Genomic DNA, 20,474 nt, shown 5'->3' with positions numbered 1-20,474 from the left:
GAAGGTGCAGGAATATCTGGAGCTCAATATCAATGCCATCAGGGGTTTTTGGATCCTTTTGCATTTTGGTCTTCAAAAACAGAAGAGTGGCCTGAGCTCGCTGTCATGCCTTGGAGGTTAAGTCATACCCGGCAGCCCGCGTTCTCTCAGAAAGTGTCTTCAGTGCTGCTGGTGGTGTCCAGATGGATAAGCACATCGAGCTGTACCCTGAAATTGTAGACCACCTAACTTTCACCAAAATGAACAAGTCATGGATCTCCAATGACTTTTGCATCCCAGTCGCAGATTCGGCAGACTAGGTGATAATGTCGTTTTTAGTCTCATGCATTGACCTCACGTGATTGCAGTCTGTGACACCTTTTTTGTGGATTCTGTGTCTGCTGTTGCTACTGCTGCTGATGTTATAAACTATTTTTTGAAATGTGCAGAGTGGAGACCCTTTTCATCCTGTGAAAATTCTATAGTATTTTTGACTTTTCTTTTGCTTTTGATATAGCCCCACAATCCTTTACTGCTTTGTTCTCCCTTACAAGCCTCACTTCTTTACTGGCTTTAGCTCTTCTAACTCTTGCCCTGCATTCCCTGCAAACAGCATTATATTCTTCTTTAGGTATGACCCCCATTTCCATTTAATATACATTAAATTCTGTGTTCATCCATACTGGTCTCTTTAACCCCTTTGAGACCTAGCCTGTTTTCACCTAAATGAACAAGGCCAATTTTTACAATTCTGACCACTGTCACTTTATGAGGTAATAACTCTGGAATGTTTCAATGGATCCTGGTGATTCGGAGATTGTTTTCTTGTGACATATTGTACTTTATGACAGCGGTAAAATTTCATTGACATGACTTAATTTTTATGCCCTTAAATAAAGGTACCTTCACACATAACGATATTGTTAACGATATCGTTGCTATTTGTGACGTAGCAACGATATCGTTAATGAAATCGTTATGTGTGACAGCGACCAACGATCAGGCCCCTGCTGGGAGATCGTTGGTCGCTGAATAAAGTCCAGAACTTTATTTCGTCGCTGGACTCCCTGGAGACATCGCTGGATCGGCGTGTGTGACACCGATCCAGCGATGTCTTCACTGGTAACCAGGGTAAACATCGGGTAACTAAGCGCAGGGCCGCGCTTAGTAACCCGATGTTTACCCTGGTTACCATGCTAAAAGTAAAAAAAAACAAACACTACATACTTACCTACAGCCGTCTGTCCTCCAGCGCTGTGCTCTGCTCTCCTCCTGTACTGGCTGTGACGTCACCGCTCTGCTTTCCGGCTCCCAGACAGTACAGGAGGAGAGCAGAGAAGCAGAGCGCAGCGCTGGAGGACAGACAGCGGTAGGTAAGTATGTACTGTTTTTTTTTTTTTACTTTTAGCATGGTAACCAGGGTAAACATCGGGTTACTAAGCGCGGCCCTGCGCTTAGCTACCCGATGTTTACCCTGGTTACCGGCATCGTTGGTCGCTGGAGAGCGGTCTGTGTGACAGCTCTCCAGCGACCAAACAGCGACGCTGCAGTGATCCGGATCGTTGTCGGTATCGCTGCAGCGTCGCTAAATGTGAAGGGGCCTTAAGAGTCATATCGCACAAAATAGTTAATAAATAACATTTCCCACATGTCTACTTTATATCAGGACAATTTTGGAACCAAGTTTTTTTTTTGTTAGGAAGTTATAAGGGTTAAAAGTCCACCAGCAATTTTTCATTTTTTCAAGAAATTTTACAAATACAAAACTAATTTTTTAGGGACCACCTCACATTTGATGTCACTTTGAGGGGTCTATATGAAAGAAAATACACAAAAGTGACACCATTCTAAAAACTGCACCCCTCAAGGTTCTCAAAACCACATTCAAGAAGTTTATTAACCCATCAGGTGCTTCACAGGAATTTTTGGAATGTGGAAGGAAAAAATAAACATTTACTTTTCTTTCACAAAAATTTTCCTTTAGACCTATTTTTTTTTACTTTCACAAGGGTAACAGGAGAAAATGCACCATAAATTCTGTTGTGCAATTTCTCCTGAGTACGCTGATACCCCATATGTGGGGGAAATCTACAGGGCTCGGAAGGGAAGGAGCGCCATTTGACTTTTTGAATGCAAAATATGCTGGAATAATTAGCGGTTGTGATGTCACGTTTGGAGAGCCCCTGATGTGCCTAAACAGTGGAAACCGCCAACAAGTGACACCATTTTGGAAACTAGACCCCTGAGGGAACTTATCTAGATGTGTATTGAGCACCTTGAACACACAGGTGCTTCACAGAAGTTTATAGAGTAGAGCAGTGGAAATAAAAAAAATCACATTTCTCCCAAATAAATCTTTTTTAGCTCCATATTTTGCATTTCATAAGGGTAACCGAAGAAATTGCTCCACACAATTTGTTGTGCAATTTCTCCTGAGTACGCCGATACCCCATATGTGGGGGTATACTACTTTTTGGGCGCATGGCATGGCTTGGAAGGGAAAGAGCGCCATTTGACTTTTTGAATGCAAAATTTGATGGAATAATTAGCGGACGCCATGTCGCGTTTGGAGAGCCCCTGATGTGCCTAAATAGTGGAAACCCCCACATGTCACACCATTTTCGGAACTAGACCCCTTTGGGAACATAATAATAATAATAATCTTTATTTATATAGCGCCAACATATTCCGCAGCGCTTTACAGTTTAACAGTTTCAAACACAACAGTCATAAGTAACAACGTTAACAATACAATAATTAAAGCACAATAATCCGCCCCTGCTGGTGAGAGCTTACAATCTACAATGAGGAGGGGAGATACAAAGTACAGGTGTGTATTTACAATGATGTATTTACAATGAGGGTCCGGCCATCTTCAGGGGGTGGGGGGTAGATGGGGATAGTGAATGGGCTACACACACACAAACACAACAGTCATAAGTAACAACGTTAACAATACAATAATTAAAGCGCAATAAGCCGCCCCTGCTGGTGAGAGCTTACAATCTACAATGAGGAGGGGAGATACAAAGTACAGGTGTGTATTTACAATGATGTATTTACAATGAGGGTCCGGCCATCTTCAGGGGGTGGGGGGTAGATGGGGATAGTGAATGGGCTACACACACACAAACATAACATGACTTTGTAACACAGGTATTTGGATGCAGTGACGCAGAAGCACAGAGCAGGGGCTAACAATTACTTATTTTATCAATACAGAGATAATCTCCTTGCAGGGAGCAACAGGAAATAAATGAATAAAGGATGAGAGGAGAACAAGGGGAAGATCATTCAGAATGACAGTCTATATATTAATTCCACTTAACGTGAGTCCGCTCTATGCTTCTCCTCCTGAGTCAAATGGTTGGTTGGTGGACTGAGGCCGCTGCTGAGTTCTTCTGGCTTCTCTACCTACCAATTCTGCAGCAGGCGGTCACCGGTCTCACCTGCCGAGCCCCTAGTCCGTTATGCTGCAGCTACGCAAAGTGATATTCACCACAATCCTCCACTCGGCGTGTGTTCCTCGGCACATCTGCCGGAACCTGGGAGCCCTCACTGTACCCGGCCGTGATCACTACTATGCGGCCTATCTTTCCCCGCAGTTCAGAGCCGTTCCTCCCTGACTCCTTTCATTGGTGGGAAGCCCGGTTCTTTTCCCGCCTAAACCCTTTTATACCTCCTTGGCTCGCCACGCCCCTTCTACCCAGGTTAAGGGTTTGCTCCGTATCCAATCTCCTTTCCTCATGCAGCAGTAGGTTCGCCCCCAGCAGTTCTGGACCCAGTGTTGTGTCAGCACCCACAGCCCGGTCTTCTCCTTTACACGGTCACACAGTAAAAGACGCTTTTTATTGCAAAAACTAGTTTTGCGTCATCATATTTTGAGAGCTATAATTTTTCCATATTTAAGCCAACAGAGTCATGTGAGGGCTTGTTTTTGTGGGACAAGTTGACGTTTTTATTAGAACCATTTTCAGGCACATGACTTTTTTGATTGCTTTCTATTCTGATTTTTGGGACACAGAATGAAAAAAACCAGCAATTCAGTAATTGCTTTTTTTTCTGCATGTGATAAAATTGGTAAGGCAGTTTTATTCTTCGGGTCAGTACGATTACAGCAATACCTCATTTATATTTTTTTATGTTTTGGCGCTTTTACACAATAAAAACTATTTTATAGAAAAAATAATTATTTTTGCATCACTTTAGTCTGAGAGCTATACGTTTTTTATCTTTCTGCTGATGTATGGTGGCTTGTTTTCTACGGGACAAGATGACGTTTTCAGAGGTACCATTTTTATTTACATCCGTTTTTCTGAATGTGTTTTATTGTACTTTCTGTTGGGCTGTATGATAATAAAGTGTTGTTTTTTGCCTCTTTTTTTTACGGTCTTCACTGAAGGGGTTAACTAGTGGTAATGTTTTATAGAGCGGGTTGTTACGGACGTGGCGATACCAAATATGTGTACTTTTATCGTATTTTTATTTATTTACATAAATAAATGTATTTATTGCAAAAAATATATATATTTTTTCTTTATGTATGGACTTGTTTAAAGAAATTTTTTTACACTTTATAATATTTTTTCTTCACTTTAGTACATTGTCCCAGTATGGGACATTACTATATTACAGCAGATCGCTGATCTGACACTTTGCACAGCATAGTGTCAGATCAGGATCTAACAGGCAGGGAAGGAGGCATGCTCACAAGCCACCTCCCTGCAGAACCCGGAAGGAACCCGTGGCCATCTTGGTGCCGGGGGTCTCCATGGAGACTGTGACGGGGTTTGCGACAGAGCAGAAAGAGACACCAGGCCTATAGACAATCCAACAAGATTTATTGGAACAGGGAACTGGGATAACACAAATGAAAGTAGTCCTGCAGTGTCCGTAATGAGTCCACAATGAATCCACACAAAGGGAGCAGATCTGGGGGCGCCACCCGGCAATCCGACGCCAGGGCAATAGAAATAGTCCTTTAGTGAATTCAATGGCTCCAGCAGATGAGGGACACAACACAGTCCAACGTGGCAGCCTTTTACCCTCCACACTCTGGCAACAGGATCTCGCCTCAGCATAAGATCCCAGCCCTTCCCAAGTCACCTCACAACTGAACCAGCCAACACATGAGTCTATTGTTCGGTGTCCTGGGATCCACTCTTCCATGGGGGAGGGCTCCCCCCACTGGTTGTTGACTCATGCCTGATTATATGGCAGTCCAGGGACACAGGTCTGGGGAGGGACATGCTGTTACAACCCCTTCCCCCCTCAATTTGTGTACAGACTAGTGACCTCTACAGGTCGCTTGTCAAGTACACGTAATCATAGCTAACCTGACTCATGGTTCCTCCTGCCTGGATAACCCATCTGCATTTTGGTGTTGGCTGCCTCTTCTATATTGTAAAGTAAAGTTATAAGGTTGCAGAGCCAGACTCGATCGTAGTAAACGTCCATTGTCCCCAGAGACTCTTCAGCCAGGTGAGGGGATTGTGATCAGTAACAACAGTGAATTCTCACCCATACAGATACGGTCTTAGTTTCCTGAGGGCCCATACTACAGCCAGGCATTCCTTTTCAACAATTGCATAGTCCACTTCCCGGTCCAGCAGTTTCCTGCTGAGGTAGGCAATGGGTGCTCCTCCCCAGCAGCATTCACCTGGCTGAGTACAGCTCCCAGTCCATACGAAGAAGCATCCGTCTGCACAATAAATCTCCTCTTGCAGTCTGGAGCAGCCAGAACAGGATCGCCGATCAGAGCGTCCTTAAGCAGAATAAAAGCCTCATCACAGGCTGGAGTCCAGGTCACCACCCGGGGCATCGCTTTTTTGGTGAGATCTGTAAGAGGCTTGGCCATAGTGCTGAAATGAGAAACAAATTTTCGGTAATAGCTAGCAGTTCCCAAGAAAGCTATAACCTGTTTCTTGGTTTGGGGTATAGGCCAGTCTCTAATAGCCTGGATTTTGGCAGGTTGAGGACGGAGCTTTCCCCCTCCTACTCTATGCCCTAGGTACTGGACTTCACCCATCCCCACTTGGCATTTATCCGATCAAATGGTTAGGCCTGCTGCAAGAATCCAGTCAAGAATAACGGCTACTTGATTCAAATGTTCCTCCCACGTCTGGCTGAAGATAGCAATATCATCTAAGAAGGCACAAGCAAAGCCATCATTATTATATAGGCTGACCTTTCTCTCCCTCCCTTCCGTTAGAGGAATTTGCCAGTATCCCTTATATCACCAAGGTGGTGACATATTGGGCCCCAGCTAGCCGGTCTAGAAGTTCATCAATACGAGGCATTGGGTAAGGATCACTGATGGTATGGTCATTTAGTCGCCGGTAGTCCACACAGAATCGAGTACGCCCATCTTTCTTGGGTACTAACACCACAGGAGAGGCCCAAGAGCTATGGGAGGCCTGAATTACACCGAGCTGTAACATCTCCTCCAGTTCGTGCTGCATGGTGTTTCTAACCGATTCTGGTACTTGGAAAGGGGCCTGCTGTATGGGACGTATGCCTGGAGTGTCTACATGATGTTGGGTTACTGTGGTTCGACCTGGTCCAGATGAGAAAGCAGCCTTTCTTTGATGGAGCACTCCCAGCATTTGGTTTCTCTGTAAGAAATCCAGGTAATCTTTCAGAGGAACCTGTTGCACAGTGGATGGGGCCCTCGCTGCTGCCACAAGATCAGGTAGTGAGTCCTCTTCCTCCTGACTGTTCTCTGAAGCAATCCAACAGCTTGCTATCAATGGTGACTGGTACTCCTTAATCATATTCACATGGACAGTTATTGTCTTAAACCCTGGTCATCTAAAGCAAGGAGGTAATTGGTGTCATTAAGTTTTCTGAGAACCCGGAATGGACCCTCCCATGTTGTCTGCAGTTTATTTTGCTGATGGGGAACAATCATTAAGACTTGTTGGCCTTCTGCGAACTCCCGATAGTGTGCTTTGCGGTCGTACCACGTCTTCTGTCTGGTTTGAGCCATCCGTACATGATCCCGAGCAAAACTAGCAAGTCGGGCTAGAGTCTCCCGAAGCTTTAGAACATATGGAACAACAGGGGTTCCTGTATCTTCAATTTGCCCCTCCCAATATTCCTTTAGCAGGTTTAAAGGTCCTCTGACCTTTCTTCCATAGAGAAGCTCAAAGGGGGAAAACCCTGTGGACTCCTGGGGGACTTCCCTATAGGCAAACAGGAGATGGGGTAGGTACTTCTCCCAGTCTGAATCCCTGTCAGTGAAGGCTCTTAGCATATTCTTCAAAGTGCCATTGAATCTTTCAGAGTCCATTTGTTTGAGGATGATAAGGTGTCGTTCGGATAGCTCGTACTCCACAAGTGCGCCACAGACACTGAACCAGCTCCGACATGAATTGTGAGCCTTGGTCTGACAGGATCTCACTTGGGAATCCTACTCTGGTGAAAATGGTAACCAGGGCTTCGGCCACCTTGGCTGCAGAAATACTGGGCAGGGCCACAGCTTCTGGATATTGGGTGGCATAATCCACAACAGTGAGGATATACTGCTTTCCAGATTTACTAGGTTTAGCCAGGGGTCCAATGATATCGACAGCTACTCTTTAAAAGGGTTCTTCTATTATAGGGAGTGGTTGCAAGGGTGCCTTTGGGTGATCTCCTGGTCGCCCTCTACGCTGACAGATATCGCAGGTTCGACAGAAATGCGCCACGGCATGAGAAATCCCAGGCCAATAGAAAATTTGAGTCAATCGTCTCTCAGTGCGGGTTTTCCCTTGATGGCCAGCAGTAGGAATGTCATGAGCAAGGTGCAATAGAGAAAGCCTGTATTTCTGAGGAACAATCAACTGTTTGCTATATGTCCAGGGTTTATCTAGGGAGTCAGGGTTGGTAACCCAATATAGAAGCCCATTTTCTCTGATAATTGTTTCCCTGTTTTCCCCTAACTGCCCTATTTCAGCACGAGCTCTAAAACTTGCTAGGGTAGGGTCTGTCTCTACCTCGTGTCTAAACCGAACATTATCCCAAGTGACACTCATATGATCCCCACAAGATGAGTCCCTCACCGGCTGTGATGGCAGTTCTGGTGGCATTCCTTCTATTGATGGTGTATTCACGTCCACATCTGCTACTCTCTTGGCTTGACTTCGAGTTACCGCACCGACAAAGTGACATTGAAGATTCCCCACATCGTTTCCAAGAAGAACGTCTGCAGGAAGGCCACTCATCACACCAATCATGCATTATTTGGCCTCAAAGCCATAATCCAGGGTCACCTGGTGTGATGATCTCTATAGGCAATGTCTGTGGACATGGTGAGATGATTTCTGTAGAAAAAGATGTACCTCCAGCCAATTCAATGGCAATTCCTGGCTCCTTTTGAATTGCTCCTGATTGAATAACTTGGGGCTCGGCTATAGTGAGAAAAGCCCCAGTGTCACGAAAAACAACCACTTTTTGCCCATTTAGCATGACCTCCTGTAGATGTTTGTGCTAAAGATCAGATGAACAGGTGGTGGTGGCTCGCACCCCATAAACTCCTGGTTGGGGAGCCACTATATCAGAGTCACTTGGCAAATCGTCAGGGGGTTAATCCAGCTCTTCTCCAGTTGAGGGTGTCTGTAGATAATGGACAGGCAAAGGTGGTTTGTAGCGGTTCTGCCTCCGAACATCTGGACAGGTGGCTGGCAGATGACCAGGTTTCCCACATCCATAACATCTGCGTTCTATGATTCTGTGTTCACGTCGTATTCCCAAAGATGAGGCAGTAGTGCTGGAGGCTACATTCACATGGGCTTCCCCATGAGTTGGTAGTCTGGTGGGACGGTGAACATTGGAGGCTGCCAAGGCTGGGGGGCTGTTAGTATTTTTCTCACCGACTATTAGTTTTCTCCACTGAGGTTTGATGGTAAGAACCTCATCAGCTAGAGCAGCAGCTTGCTCCACTGTCGCTGGTCTCCTCTCACGCACCCATTCCCGGATCTCCATGGGACATTTGGTGTAGAACTGTTCTTTTAGGATGACCTGGAGGAAGGCCTCCCAAGTTAAGGCCCCCTCTCCCTCAAGCCAGCGGTGACATACTTGTTTGAGCCTGTGGGGATATATCTTGAAAGACATTTCCCCCTCACAGGCTAAGGAGCGGAACTGCGCTCTGTGTCTGGAGTTACAGCATATTGTTCCAAGATGGTGTATTTAATATTTCCATAATCGCAGTTCCACTGAGGGTCCATAGCTCTATAGGCTTCAGCAGCTCCACCCTCTAAGAGCCCCACTAGATGTCTGACTCGCTCCCTTTCCGGAACTTCCATTAATCGACATTGATGTTCGAAGTCCTGGAAGAAGCCCTCAATGTCACCTGCAGCCTCGTTAAATGGCTTAAAGTCCTTACGGGACACCCTTGGAAATTCCCGCATGGTGGGTGCTGTAGTTACAGTCTGTCTGGAGCTTCTAGCTGCTTCCACCATGTGCTGCATCTCCTTAGCTGTACGAATAGCCTCTCTCATATCTTCTATGGTGGCCTCATCTCCAAGCAATGCCATCTCCTCCTCATACCACACAATCCACTGACTTTTTGGGTATTTACCTGCAGCTCCTGTGTTTCCTCCCTTTGCTGTGGGAATCCTTCTGCAGTGCCATCTTGCAGGCAAGCTCCTTCCAAAGTCTTAATTAGTTGGTCCTTCGTCAGTCCTTTGTAGCAGACTCCTAATTCACGGGCCTCTGTTTGTAGGCTCCCCACAGTCCAGTTCTTGTATCCTGAGGTTCCGGTTCCAGACATTGACGGGCCGCTGTCCTTCATTCCCTCTGCTCTGATCCCACTGCTTGCCACCATTTTGTGACGGAGTTTGCGACAGAGCAGAAAGAGACACCAGGCTGATAGACAATCCAACAAGATTTATTGGAACAGGGAACTGGGATAACACAAATGAAAGTAGTTCTGCAGCATCTGTAAGTAGTCCACAATGAGTCCACAATGAATCCAAACAAAGGGGGCAGATCCGGGGGAGCCACTCGGCAATCCGACACCAGGGAAATAGAAATAGTCCTTTAGGGAATTCAATGGCTCCAGCAGATGAGGGACACAACACAGTCCAACGTGGCAGCTTTTTACCCTCCACACTCTGGCACCAGGATCTCGCCTCAGCATAAGATCCCAGCCCTTCCCAAGTCACCTCACAACTGAATCAGCCAACACATGAGTCACATACAGCTGACACTCGCAAGCGATCGTGGTGGTGCTCAGCGTGTGGCTGCGGCGATTGCAGCACCATACTAGTACTGCTCTGGTCACAAATGCACCTGCCACAGAGCAGTACTAGTACGGCGAAGGTCGCAAAGGGGTTGAATGCTTTCAATTCTTCCTTCTTTTTGGGACCAATTGTGCCGTGAGAATTTCATTTAGCAAAATCTCCAATCTTTCTTGGACATTTCTGGCCTTTAGAACATCCAGCCATTGGACCTTTTACACCCTCTTTCCGAGTTCATTAAAATCTACCTTTCTGAAGCCCAACCTTAAAGTCTGAGTCCTCGCTGGTCTTCCTCCTCTTGTAAACCAAAATTCGAGGATAGCATGATTACTGCCTCCTAAATTTCCAGCCACCTTTACTTCCTCAGTTATTTCCTCCCTGTTGGTAAGAATTAGGTCCAAGATGGCAGAACCTCTTGTTCTCTCTTCTCCCTTTTGAAAAAAAGATAAAGTTGTCAGCAAGATAAGGTAAGAATTTTCTGGACCCAGTACTTTTGCTTGAGAGATTCCTAACCAATATCTGTATAGTTAAAATATCCCGTGATCACTATGTCATACTTTTTTAAGAACAGACATCTGATGGAAAAAGATTTCACCCATATCTTCAGTCTGTCCAGGTGGCCTACAGTAAACACCTACAGTAGTGTCCTTTCTGTTCTTCTCTCCTTGTATTCTTACCTAAACAGTTTCTGCAAAGCTACCATTCTCTGAAGCTTGGATCTCTGTGGAGATATACATGTTCCTAACATACATTGAAACACCTCCTCCCCTCTTGTTAATTCCTTTTCTAATAAATAAGTTGTAGCTTTCAAGGTTGTATTCCAATCATGTGTATCATCCAACCAAGTTTCAGTGAGGTATATGACATCATATATCTCTTTCTGAGTTAGCAGCTCCAATTCTCCTTGCTTCTTTCATATGCTGTGTGCATTAGTATAGAGGCATTCTGGTTTGTAGTCAGTTTCTCTTGCTCCTCTATTTTCATTCAGAATTCGGTCATTTTGTTCTTTATTTCCACTTCTCATAGCAGTGTTCTCAAAATAATTAATTGGATACACAACTAAAGGTACACTAATTAAATTTGCTGATGACACAAAGCTAGAAGGGGTAGCTAATACTAGACAAGAGAGAGAGAGAGGATTCCAAAAGATATAAATACACTGGAGCAGTGGGGAGTAACTTACAGAATGGTTTTTAACAAGGAAAAATACAAAGTACTACATCTGGGCAATAAAATGAAAAAAGCATATGCAGAATGGGAGGAATAGGGCTAAGCAACGGCACATGTGAAGACTTGGGTATGCTAATAGATCATAAACTGAACATGAGTCAACAGTGTGATGCAGCAGCAAAAAAGGCAAATGCAATTTTGAGATGTATTAACAGAAGCATACAGTCTAGATCACGTGAAGTAATGATTGCCCTCTACCCCTCTTTGGTCAGACCGCACCTGGAATACTGGGTCCAGTTTTGGGCACCACATTTTAAAAAAGACATCAACAAACTGGAGCAAGTTCAGAGAAGAGCGACCAGAATGGTGACCGGTCTGCAAACCATGTCCTATGAGGAACGGTTGCAGGATTTGGGAATGTTTAGCCGCAAAACAGAAGACTGAGAGGAGACTTAATAGTGGTCTTCAAATATCGAAAGGGCTGTCACATAGTAGAAGGATCATCTGTATTCTCATTTGCACAAGGAAAGACTAGAAGCAATGGAATGAAATTGAATGGGAGGAGACAGATTAGATATTAGAAAAAACTTTTTGACAGTGAGGGTGATCAATGAGTGGAACAGCCTGCCACGAGAGGTGGTGAGTTCTCCTTCCATAGAAGTTTTCAAACAGAGACTGGACAGACATCTGTCTGGGATGATTTCGTGCATCCTACTTTGAGCAGGGGGTTGGACCAGATGACCCAGGATGTCCCTTCCAACTCTATCATTCTATAATTCTATGACATTAGCTGCCATGTCTACAGAGATCATCAAGCCATGTCTAGAGATCAGCCTTGTCTAGAGATCATCTAGTCATGTCTGCAGGGATCGTCCAGTTATGTAAACAGAAATCATCCAGCCATGTCCATAGAGATTGTTCAGCCATATCCATAGAAAACGTTCAGCCATGTCTACAGGGCACAGCCAGCCATACCTATAGAGATCATCCAGCCATGTCTATGGGCATTATCCAGACAAATAGATTGAGATAATTCAACCTCATCTAGAGATCATTCGGCCATGTCCACAAAGATCATTTGGCCTTGTCTACAGAGATCATCCAGCCATGTCTACAGGGATAATTCAGCCTTGCCTAAAGAGATGATCCAGCCATGTCTTTTTAAAATCATCCAGCCAGGTCTACAGAAATTATCCAGTTATGTCCATAGAGATCATTCGACTTCATCTACATAGATCTTCCAGCCACACCCACAGAGATCATTCAGCAATGTCCAAAGAGATCATTCGGCCTTGTCTATAGAGGTCATCCCTGTTATGATAAGGTAATTCAGTACCACAATGGACATAGTAGTCAGAGCACATACAGTGACCTGACAATAACCCAAAAACATAGAACGAGCTCTGAGACGTGGGAACTCTGCTGACCGCAATCCCTAATCCTCTCCAACAACACTAGAGGCAGCCGTGGATTGCGCCTAACGCTCCCTATGCAACTCGGCACAGCCTGAGAAACTAGCTAGCCTGAAGATAGAAAATAAGCCTACCTTGCCTCAGAGAAATACCCCAAAGGAAAAGGCAGCCCCCACATATAATGACTGTGAGTAAGATGAAAAGACAAACGTAGAGATGAAATAGATTTAGCAAAGTGAGGCCCGACTTTCTGAACAGAGCGAGGATAGGAAAGGTAACTTTGCGGTCAACACAAAACCCTACAAAAAACCACGCAAAGGGGGCAAAAAGACCCTCCGTACCGAACTAACGGCACGGAGGTACACCCTCTGCGTCCCAGAGCTTCCAGCAAGCAAGGAAAAAACAAATAAGCAAGCTGGACAGAAAAAACAGCAAACAAAATAGCAAAAGCGGAACTTAGCTATGCAGAGCAGTAGGCCACAGGAACTATCCAGGAGGAAACAGGTCCAATACTAGAACATTGACTGGAGGCCAGGATCAAAGCACTAGGTGGAGTTAAATAGAGCAGCACCTAACGACTTCACCACAATACCTGAGGAAGGAAACTCAGAAGCCGCAGTACCACTTTCCTCCACCAACGGAAGCTTACAGAGAGAATCAGCCGAAGTACCACTTGTGACCACAGGAGGGAGCTCTGCCACAGAATTCACAACACATCCCACCATGTTTATACAGATCATTCAGCCATGTTGATAGATTATCCAACCATGTCCACAAAGTTCATTCAGCCTTGTCTATAACGATCATCCAGCCATGTCCGCAGAGATGATTTGGCCTTTCCTATAGAGATCATCCAGCCATGTCTATAGAGATCATCCAGTTGTGTCCTCAGATATCATTTGGCCTTGTCTACAGAGGTCATCCAGCCATGTCCACAAAGATCATTCCATGAAGTCTACAGAGATCATTCAGCCTTGTCTACGGAGATCATTCAGCCATGTCTACAGAGATCATTTAGCCATGTCTATAGAAATCATCACGCCATGTCTATAGAGATCACCCACCCATGTCTATACAGACGATTCAACCATTTCCATGGGCATCATCTTGCCAGGTCTGCAGAGATTATCCAGCTATGTTTATTTAAAATCAACCATCCATTTCTATAGAAATTATCCAGCCATGTGTATAGAGATCATCCGGCCATATCTATAGAGATCATTCTGCTCTATCAACAGAAATCATTTGGCCTTGTCCACAGAGACCATCTGGCCTTGTCTATAGAGATCAGCCTTCCATGTCTATACAGATCATTCTGCCATGTCTATAGAGGTTATCCAGCCATGTCCGCAGAGATCATTTGGTCTTTTGTACAGAGATCATTCAGCCTTGTCTACAGAGATGATCCAGCCATGTTCCCAGAGATCATCCAGCCATGTCTATACAGACTATTCAGCCGTGTCTATAGATATAATTCAGCCATGTCCGCAGAGTTCATTCGGACTTGTTTATAGAGATCATCCAGCCATGTCTACAAGGATAACTCAGCCTTGCCTAAATACGGTAGATATTCCAGCCATGTCCATTTAAAATCATCCAGTCAGGTCTACAGAAATTATCCAGATATGTCCATAGAGATCATTTGGCTTAATCTACAGAGATCTTCCAGCCACACCCACAGAGATCATTCAGCCATGTCCAAAGAGATCATTCAGACTTGTCTAGAGGTCATTCCTGCCATGTCTATACAGATCATTCAGCCATGTTGACAGAGATTATCCAGCCATGTCCACAAAGATCATTCAGCCATGTTCACAGAGATCATTCAGCCTTGCCTATAGTGATCATCCAGCCATGTCCGCCTAGATGATTTGGCCTTGTCTACAGAGATCGTTCAGCCATGTCTATAGAAATCATCCAGCCATGTCTACAAAAATTATTCAGTTGTGTCCACAGGGATCATTCGGCCTTGTTTACAGAGGTAATCCCCCCCTGTCTTTACAGATCATTCAGCCATGTTGATAGAGATTATCCAGCCATGTCCACAGAGATCATTCAGCCTTGTCTAGAGATCATCACGCCATGTCTATAAATATCATCCAGTTGTGTCCACAGAGATCATTCGGCCTCATCTACAGAAATCATCTCACCATGTCCACAGACATTGCCTATAGAGATCATCACACCATGTCTATAGAGATCAGCCAGCCTTATCTATACAAATAATTCTGCCATGTCTATACAGATCTTCTGCCATGTCCAGAGATCATTCATCTATGTCTATTGAGATCATCCAGCCATGTCCACAGGGATCATTTATTCTCAACTTACAATCACTCTCTGAGTCCCTTCTCCCTCTCACAGACATAGCTTCCCTTCATGACACAGATGCTGCTGCCACTTTTTATAACACCACAATAACAACAACACTCGATTCGGCCGCCCCACTCATGCATAGTAAAACTCGTACAATTAACAGGCAGCCCTGGCTGACCAGCCTGACCAAAGAATTGAGACGGGCTTCCAGGATTGCTGAGCGGAGATGGAAGCGATCCCACTCTGCCGACCACTTCACTGCATACAAGCAGTCCCTCGCCAGCTTCAAGTCTGCGCTCACTGCCGCAAAACAAACTTACTTCTCATCCCTCATATCCTCCCTGTCCCACAACCCTAAACAGCTTTTCAACACTTTCAATTCTCTACTCCGTCCCCCCGCACCTCCTCCTTCCCCCCTCATTTCTGCTGATGACTTCGCCTCTTTCTTTAAACAGAAGATCGATACGATCAGAGAAAGCTTTGGCCCACAGCGCCCACTGCCCCTCTTAGCTGCTCAACCCTGCTCCTCCAAAACCAGCTTCTCCACCATGACAGAAGATCAGCTCTCCACCCTCCTGTCAAGATCACACCTCACCACCTGCACGCTTGACCCGCTCCCATCCCACCTCATCCCTAACCTTTCCACGGTCTTCATCCCAACCCTAACGCACCTCTTCAACCTCTCACTCACAACAGGTGTCTTTCCCTCATCCTTCAAGCATGCCAAGATCACACCCATCCTCAAAAAGCCCTCCCTCGACCCATCCTCTGTGTCTAGCTATCGCCCGATATCTCTTCTCCCTTATGCCTCCAAATTGCTGGAGCAACACGTCCATCTTGAACTGTCCTCCCACTTCTCCTCCTGCTCCCTCTTTGATCGGTTACAATCAGGCTTCCGTTCCCATCACTCAACTGAAACTGCCCTAACTAAAGTCACCAATGACCTACTAACTGCCAGGAGCAAGCGACACTACTCTGTCCTCCTTCTCCTGGACTTGTCTTCTGCCTTTGACACTGTAGACCACTCCCTTTTGCTACAAATCCTCTCATCCCTTGGCATCACAGACTTGGCCCTTTCCTGGATCTCGTCATATCTGACAGACCGAACATTCAGTGTCTCCCTCCCCCACACCACCTCCTCACTTCGCCCCTTGTCAGTCGGTGTTCCTCAAGGCTCTGTTCTAGGACCCCTACTCTTCTCCATCTACACTTTCGGCCTGGGACAGCTCATAGAATCCCACGGTATGCAGTACCATCTCTACGCTGACGACACGCAGATCTACCTCTCCGGACCTGACCTCTCCTCCTTGCTTACCAAAATCCCGCACTGTCTGTCTGCCATTTCAGCCTTCTTTTCTGCTAGCTTTCTACAACTGAACATGGACAAAACAGAATTCATCATCTTTCCCCCATCTCACTCTACCCCTCCACCAGACCTATCCATCAATGTCAATGGCTGCTCACTATCCCCAGTCCCACACGCCCGGTGCCTCGGGGTGATCCTCGACTCTGCCCTCTCTTTCAAGCCACATATCCAAGCCCTTGCCTCCTCCTGTCGTCTCAAACTCAAAAATATTTCCCGGATCCGTGCTTTCCTTGACCGCAACACTGCAAAAACGCTAGTGCATGCCCTTATCATCTCCCGCCTCGACTACTGCAACCTCCTACTCTCTGGACTCCCCTCTAGCACTCTGGCACCACTCCAATCCATCCTACACTCTGCTGCCCGACTAATCCACCTGTCCCCCCGCTATTCCCCAGCCTCTCCCCTGTGTCAAGCCCTTCACTGGCTTCCTATCGCCCAGAGACTCCAGTTCAAAACCCTCACACTGACATACAAAGCCATCCACAACCTGTCTCCTCCATACATCTGTGACATGGTCTCCCGGTACCTACCTACACGCGACCTCCGGTCCTCCCAAGACCTCCTTCTCTACTCCCCTCTCATCTCTTCTTCCCATAACCGCATCCAAGACTTCTCCCGTGCTTCCCCCATACTCTGGAACTCTCTACCCCAACACATCAGACTTGCGCCTACCATAGAAACCTTCAAAAAGAACCTGAAGACTCATCTCTTCCGACAAGCCTACAGCCTGCAGTGATCCTCAACCTACTGAACAGCCGCACAGCCAGCTCTTCCCTCTCCTAGTGTATCCTCACCCACCCCCTGCAGACTGTGAGCCCTCGCGGGCAGGGTCCTCCCTCCTTATGTACTCGTGTGCCTTGTTATCTGCTCATGTTTAATGTATTTGTCTATATTTGCCCCGTATTCACATGTAAAGCGCCATGGAATAAATGGCGCTATAAAAATGTATAATAATAATAATGTCCATAGAGATTATTCAGCCTTGTCTACTGAGATCATTCCGCCATATCTGTACATATTATTCAGCCATGTCTATAGAAATCATTTGGCCATGTAGATGTGCAACCATATTAAATCATTTATCCATGTCTGCACAGATCATCCAGCCATGCCTGTATGATTATCTCTCATAATGAAGTGAGGTCACCTTTGGAGACAGATAAAAACTTTCGTTGCACATGTTTATTTTGTGAACCAAAATACAGACCTCATAAGCCTCGCATGATGTTCAGCTTCTTTCCCCCACTTGATCTTAACCTTCTTCTCAGACACCAGCAGCATTGAGTAGCCACAATCATGAAACCACAAAGAGTGGTCACTAATAATATCAACTAGAGAATAAGGAAAATGAGAGGAAACAAGGTGTGTAAACCAAAGCAAAATGATTTCTTCTACAAACTCTCCAAAATACGACACCTGTCTTCTGTGATCCTTTTCGTGTGCTTTAGCTATATTTACTCCAATGCTTCTTTGTTTTGTAGGAGACTCCAAGATGTACAGCTCAGATGAGGAGAAAATGGAAGGAAAAATATCAGAAACAGGTTGCAGTGACCATGATGAGGACACTTCTGGAGAGAGCGGTGATGAGAATATTGCAGATCAAGGCAACAGCCCAACAAGGCCCAGGATAAAAGGAAAGAATGCTTCCCAGGATCCAGGGAGAGGTGGAGCTGGGACTGCTGGGAAGAGTCGAAGACGCAGGACAGCATTCACCAGTGAGCAGCTCTTGGAACTGGAAAAAGAATTCCACTGTAAAAAATACTTGTCCCTCACAGAAAGGTCACAGATTGCCCACACTCTTAAACTTAGTGAGGTTCAGGTGAAAATTTGGTTTCAGAATCGCAGAGCAAAATGGAAACGAATTAAAGCTGGGAATGTCAACAGCCGTGCAGGGGAGCCTGTTCGTAACCCCAAAATTGTGGTACCTATCCCTGTGCATGTGAATCGTTTTACTGTCAGGACCCAACAAATGGATGGTGCCCGGCCATAGAAAGGCAGAAGGCTCACGAAAGAATCAGATGTAGACAGGTCAATGTTATCACAGATTTACAACAAAGGAATCAATGAACTCGGGAAGGTTTAACTCACCGTGACCATAAAAAGGGACATTTTTGGGGGGGTTAGGGTTACAGTCATCAATAGGCCACATTCAGTATTCAGTATTTGGTCAGTATTTTACATCAGTATTTGTAAGCCAAAACTAGAAGTGGGTGATTAATACAGAAGTGGTGACGGGTTTCTATTATACTTTTCCTCTGATTGTTTCACTTCTGATTTTGGCGGCTTACAAATACTGATCATCACTCCTGACCTGCCCCAATATAGTGAGCTAGATTTAACCAGCGAAGAATGACAATGGTTCTGGTCATCCCAGATATTGGACCAAGCCAGTGGGTTGATACCTTGGACGGCAGCAGTCAACATACACGTAATTATGTGAAGGTCTAATGGAAAAGACACCATGCTGCAAATATTGAGTAGGACTATGATCGGCCCAAATCTTTCCTATCTCCACCACTACTTCCTCTCTTCATATTCTATAGATCAGAAATGAGAACCATTCTCAGCTGCATGGGCAGGAGCCACTGGCTTTACTCCATTCTGGCTGACTCTAATGACCCGGATTGAAGACATATAACTGTATGTGGCCCCGAGATCTGGTGGCATGAGGAGATATTGTAATGGAAACAGCCATGATTAGTGAGAGGTCCTTATCTCCTACTCAGGAGGCAGAACAGATTAAGTGGAGGTTTTGTTAGTAAAGTTCAGTAAACTGAACTGTACATAACTCCGCGGTTTGACCACTCACAAATTATGGGAAGTTCCACCCAGAATTACCAACGCCTTCAAGTATGATTGCAAGACTCCGGGTCTTCGATGATGGCTGCAAGATTCTGAGTCAACTCCTTAAGTTCTCTCCTTGTTCTGTCATCAACAATAAAAGTCATTGTGATCTTGTGTCTTTGGGATCACTATCTCGTTTATTGATGCCCATCACTGTAATCCATGGAATATCCAATACTTCTGACATTGTTTTTACCTCCCTCCCGATCATTATAAACTGATATAGTTTGCTGGATCCTTGTGGGCTATGGATATTGCAATGCCTATAAACTTGTGGAAATGCACAAATCCATCAAGGATCAGCCATTGCTGGTGGGTGGTGTATTCGGAGACCCACACCTGCTTATGATTATACACCGCACTGTAACTTGTAAGGGGTTTTCTTCGGACTTCCTTGCACAACTGTGTCACTAGTTTCATTAAATATGCAAAATTTTGTGATTGTAATCATCCAGTGGTCTACATCGCAATGGCAACTTCAGAAGTCCATGGATGCTACTTCTGTTAATGGGGTGTACAGTGTCACACGAGGCCCAGCTAATATATCTCTTCTGATAAATGGTAAGGGGGAAATCAAAAACGATTGTGTGGTTTACCTCTGGTGAGATCTTCTACTACCATGGAAAATATGATTGTCTACTGGGGTTAATACAGAAGTGCAGGAAGCTTCAGTTCTGCATTTACCAAGCAAGGAAGGTGTGTAATATATTTCATGGCCCAGAAGCAAGAAATGATCTAAAGTCTTGACTGATATTTGTATGATTGCAATTTTCTTCACGATTGACTTAAGTGCAGTCATTGTAATAAAACAATAGAAGCCTTTAGAGTAAATGCTCAAAACATTTTCCAAAATCCAGGGGAGTAAATAGCTGGGATTATTATTTTTGCGCAAAGATAGACATGAGGTGCAGATTTTATAATCCGCAGCATGTTGTGTATAATTCATTGCAGATTTCACCCATTCCCACAAAATATCAGCATACAGCAAAATGTAAAGAAACCCTGAAGGAATATACTCCACATCACAAGCCTCTGCAATGTACGACCTGTTCAGGTAGCATCTATACCGCATGCAGCCCATGATCATCGCCAACTGACCCTTGACTCGGTCACTTCAACAGTCATCTACACATAAAAACTAAATCCATTTATTGCACTATGGGAGGC

At 45.2% G+C, this 20,474-nt stretch overlaps 1 protein-coding gene across 1 annotated transcript in view; it reads left to right on the top strand.

Annotated features, from left to right (window-relative positions):
* Positions 1 to 20,132, top strand: part of GBX1 (gastrulation brain homeobox 1) — a 136,991-nt gene extending 116,859 nt beyond the window's left edge. Inside the window, exon 2 of the mRNA XM_069729030.1 lies at positions 17,945 to 20,132. Coding sequence (XP_069585131.1) covers positions 17,945 to 18,453 — 509 coding nt within the window. The 3' untranslated portion in view covers positions 18,454 to 20,132. The remainder of the gene's footprint in view (positions 1 to 17,944) is intronic.
* The last annotated feature ends 342 nt before the right edge of the window (positions 20,133 to 20,474 follow it).

The sequence above is a fragment of the Ranitomeya imitator genome, chromosome 6 (genome assembly GCF_032444005.1).
Source record: "Ranitomeya imitator isolate aRanImi1 chromosome 6, aRanImi1.pri, whole genome shotgun sequence".
Taxonomy (NCBI): domain Eukaryota; kingdom Metazoa; phylum Chordata; class Amphibia; order Anura; family Dendrobatidae; genus Ranitomeya; species Ranitomeya imitator.
This window is presented reverse-complemented; position numbering and strand designations above follow the sequence as displayed.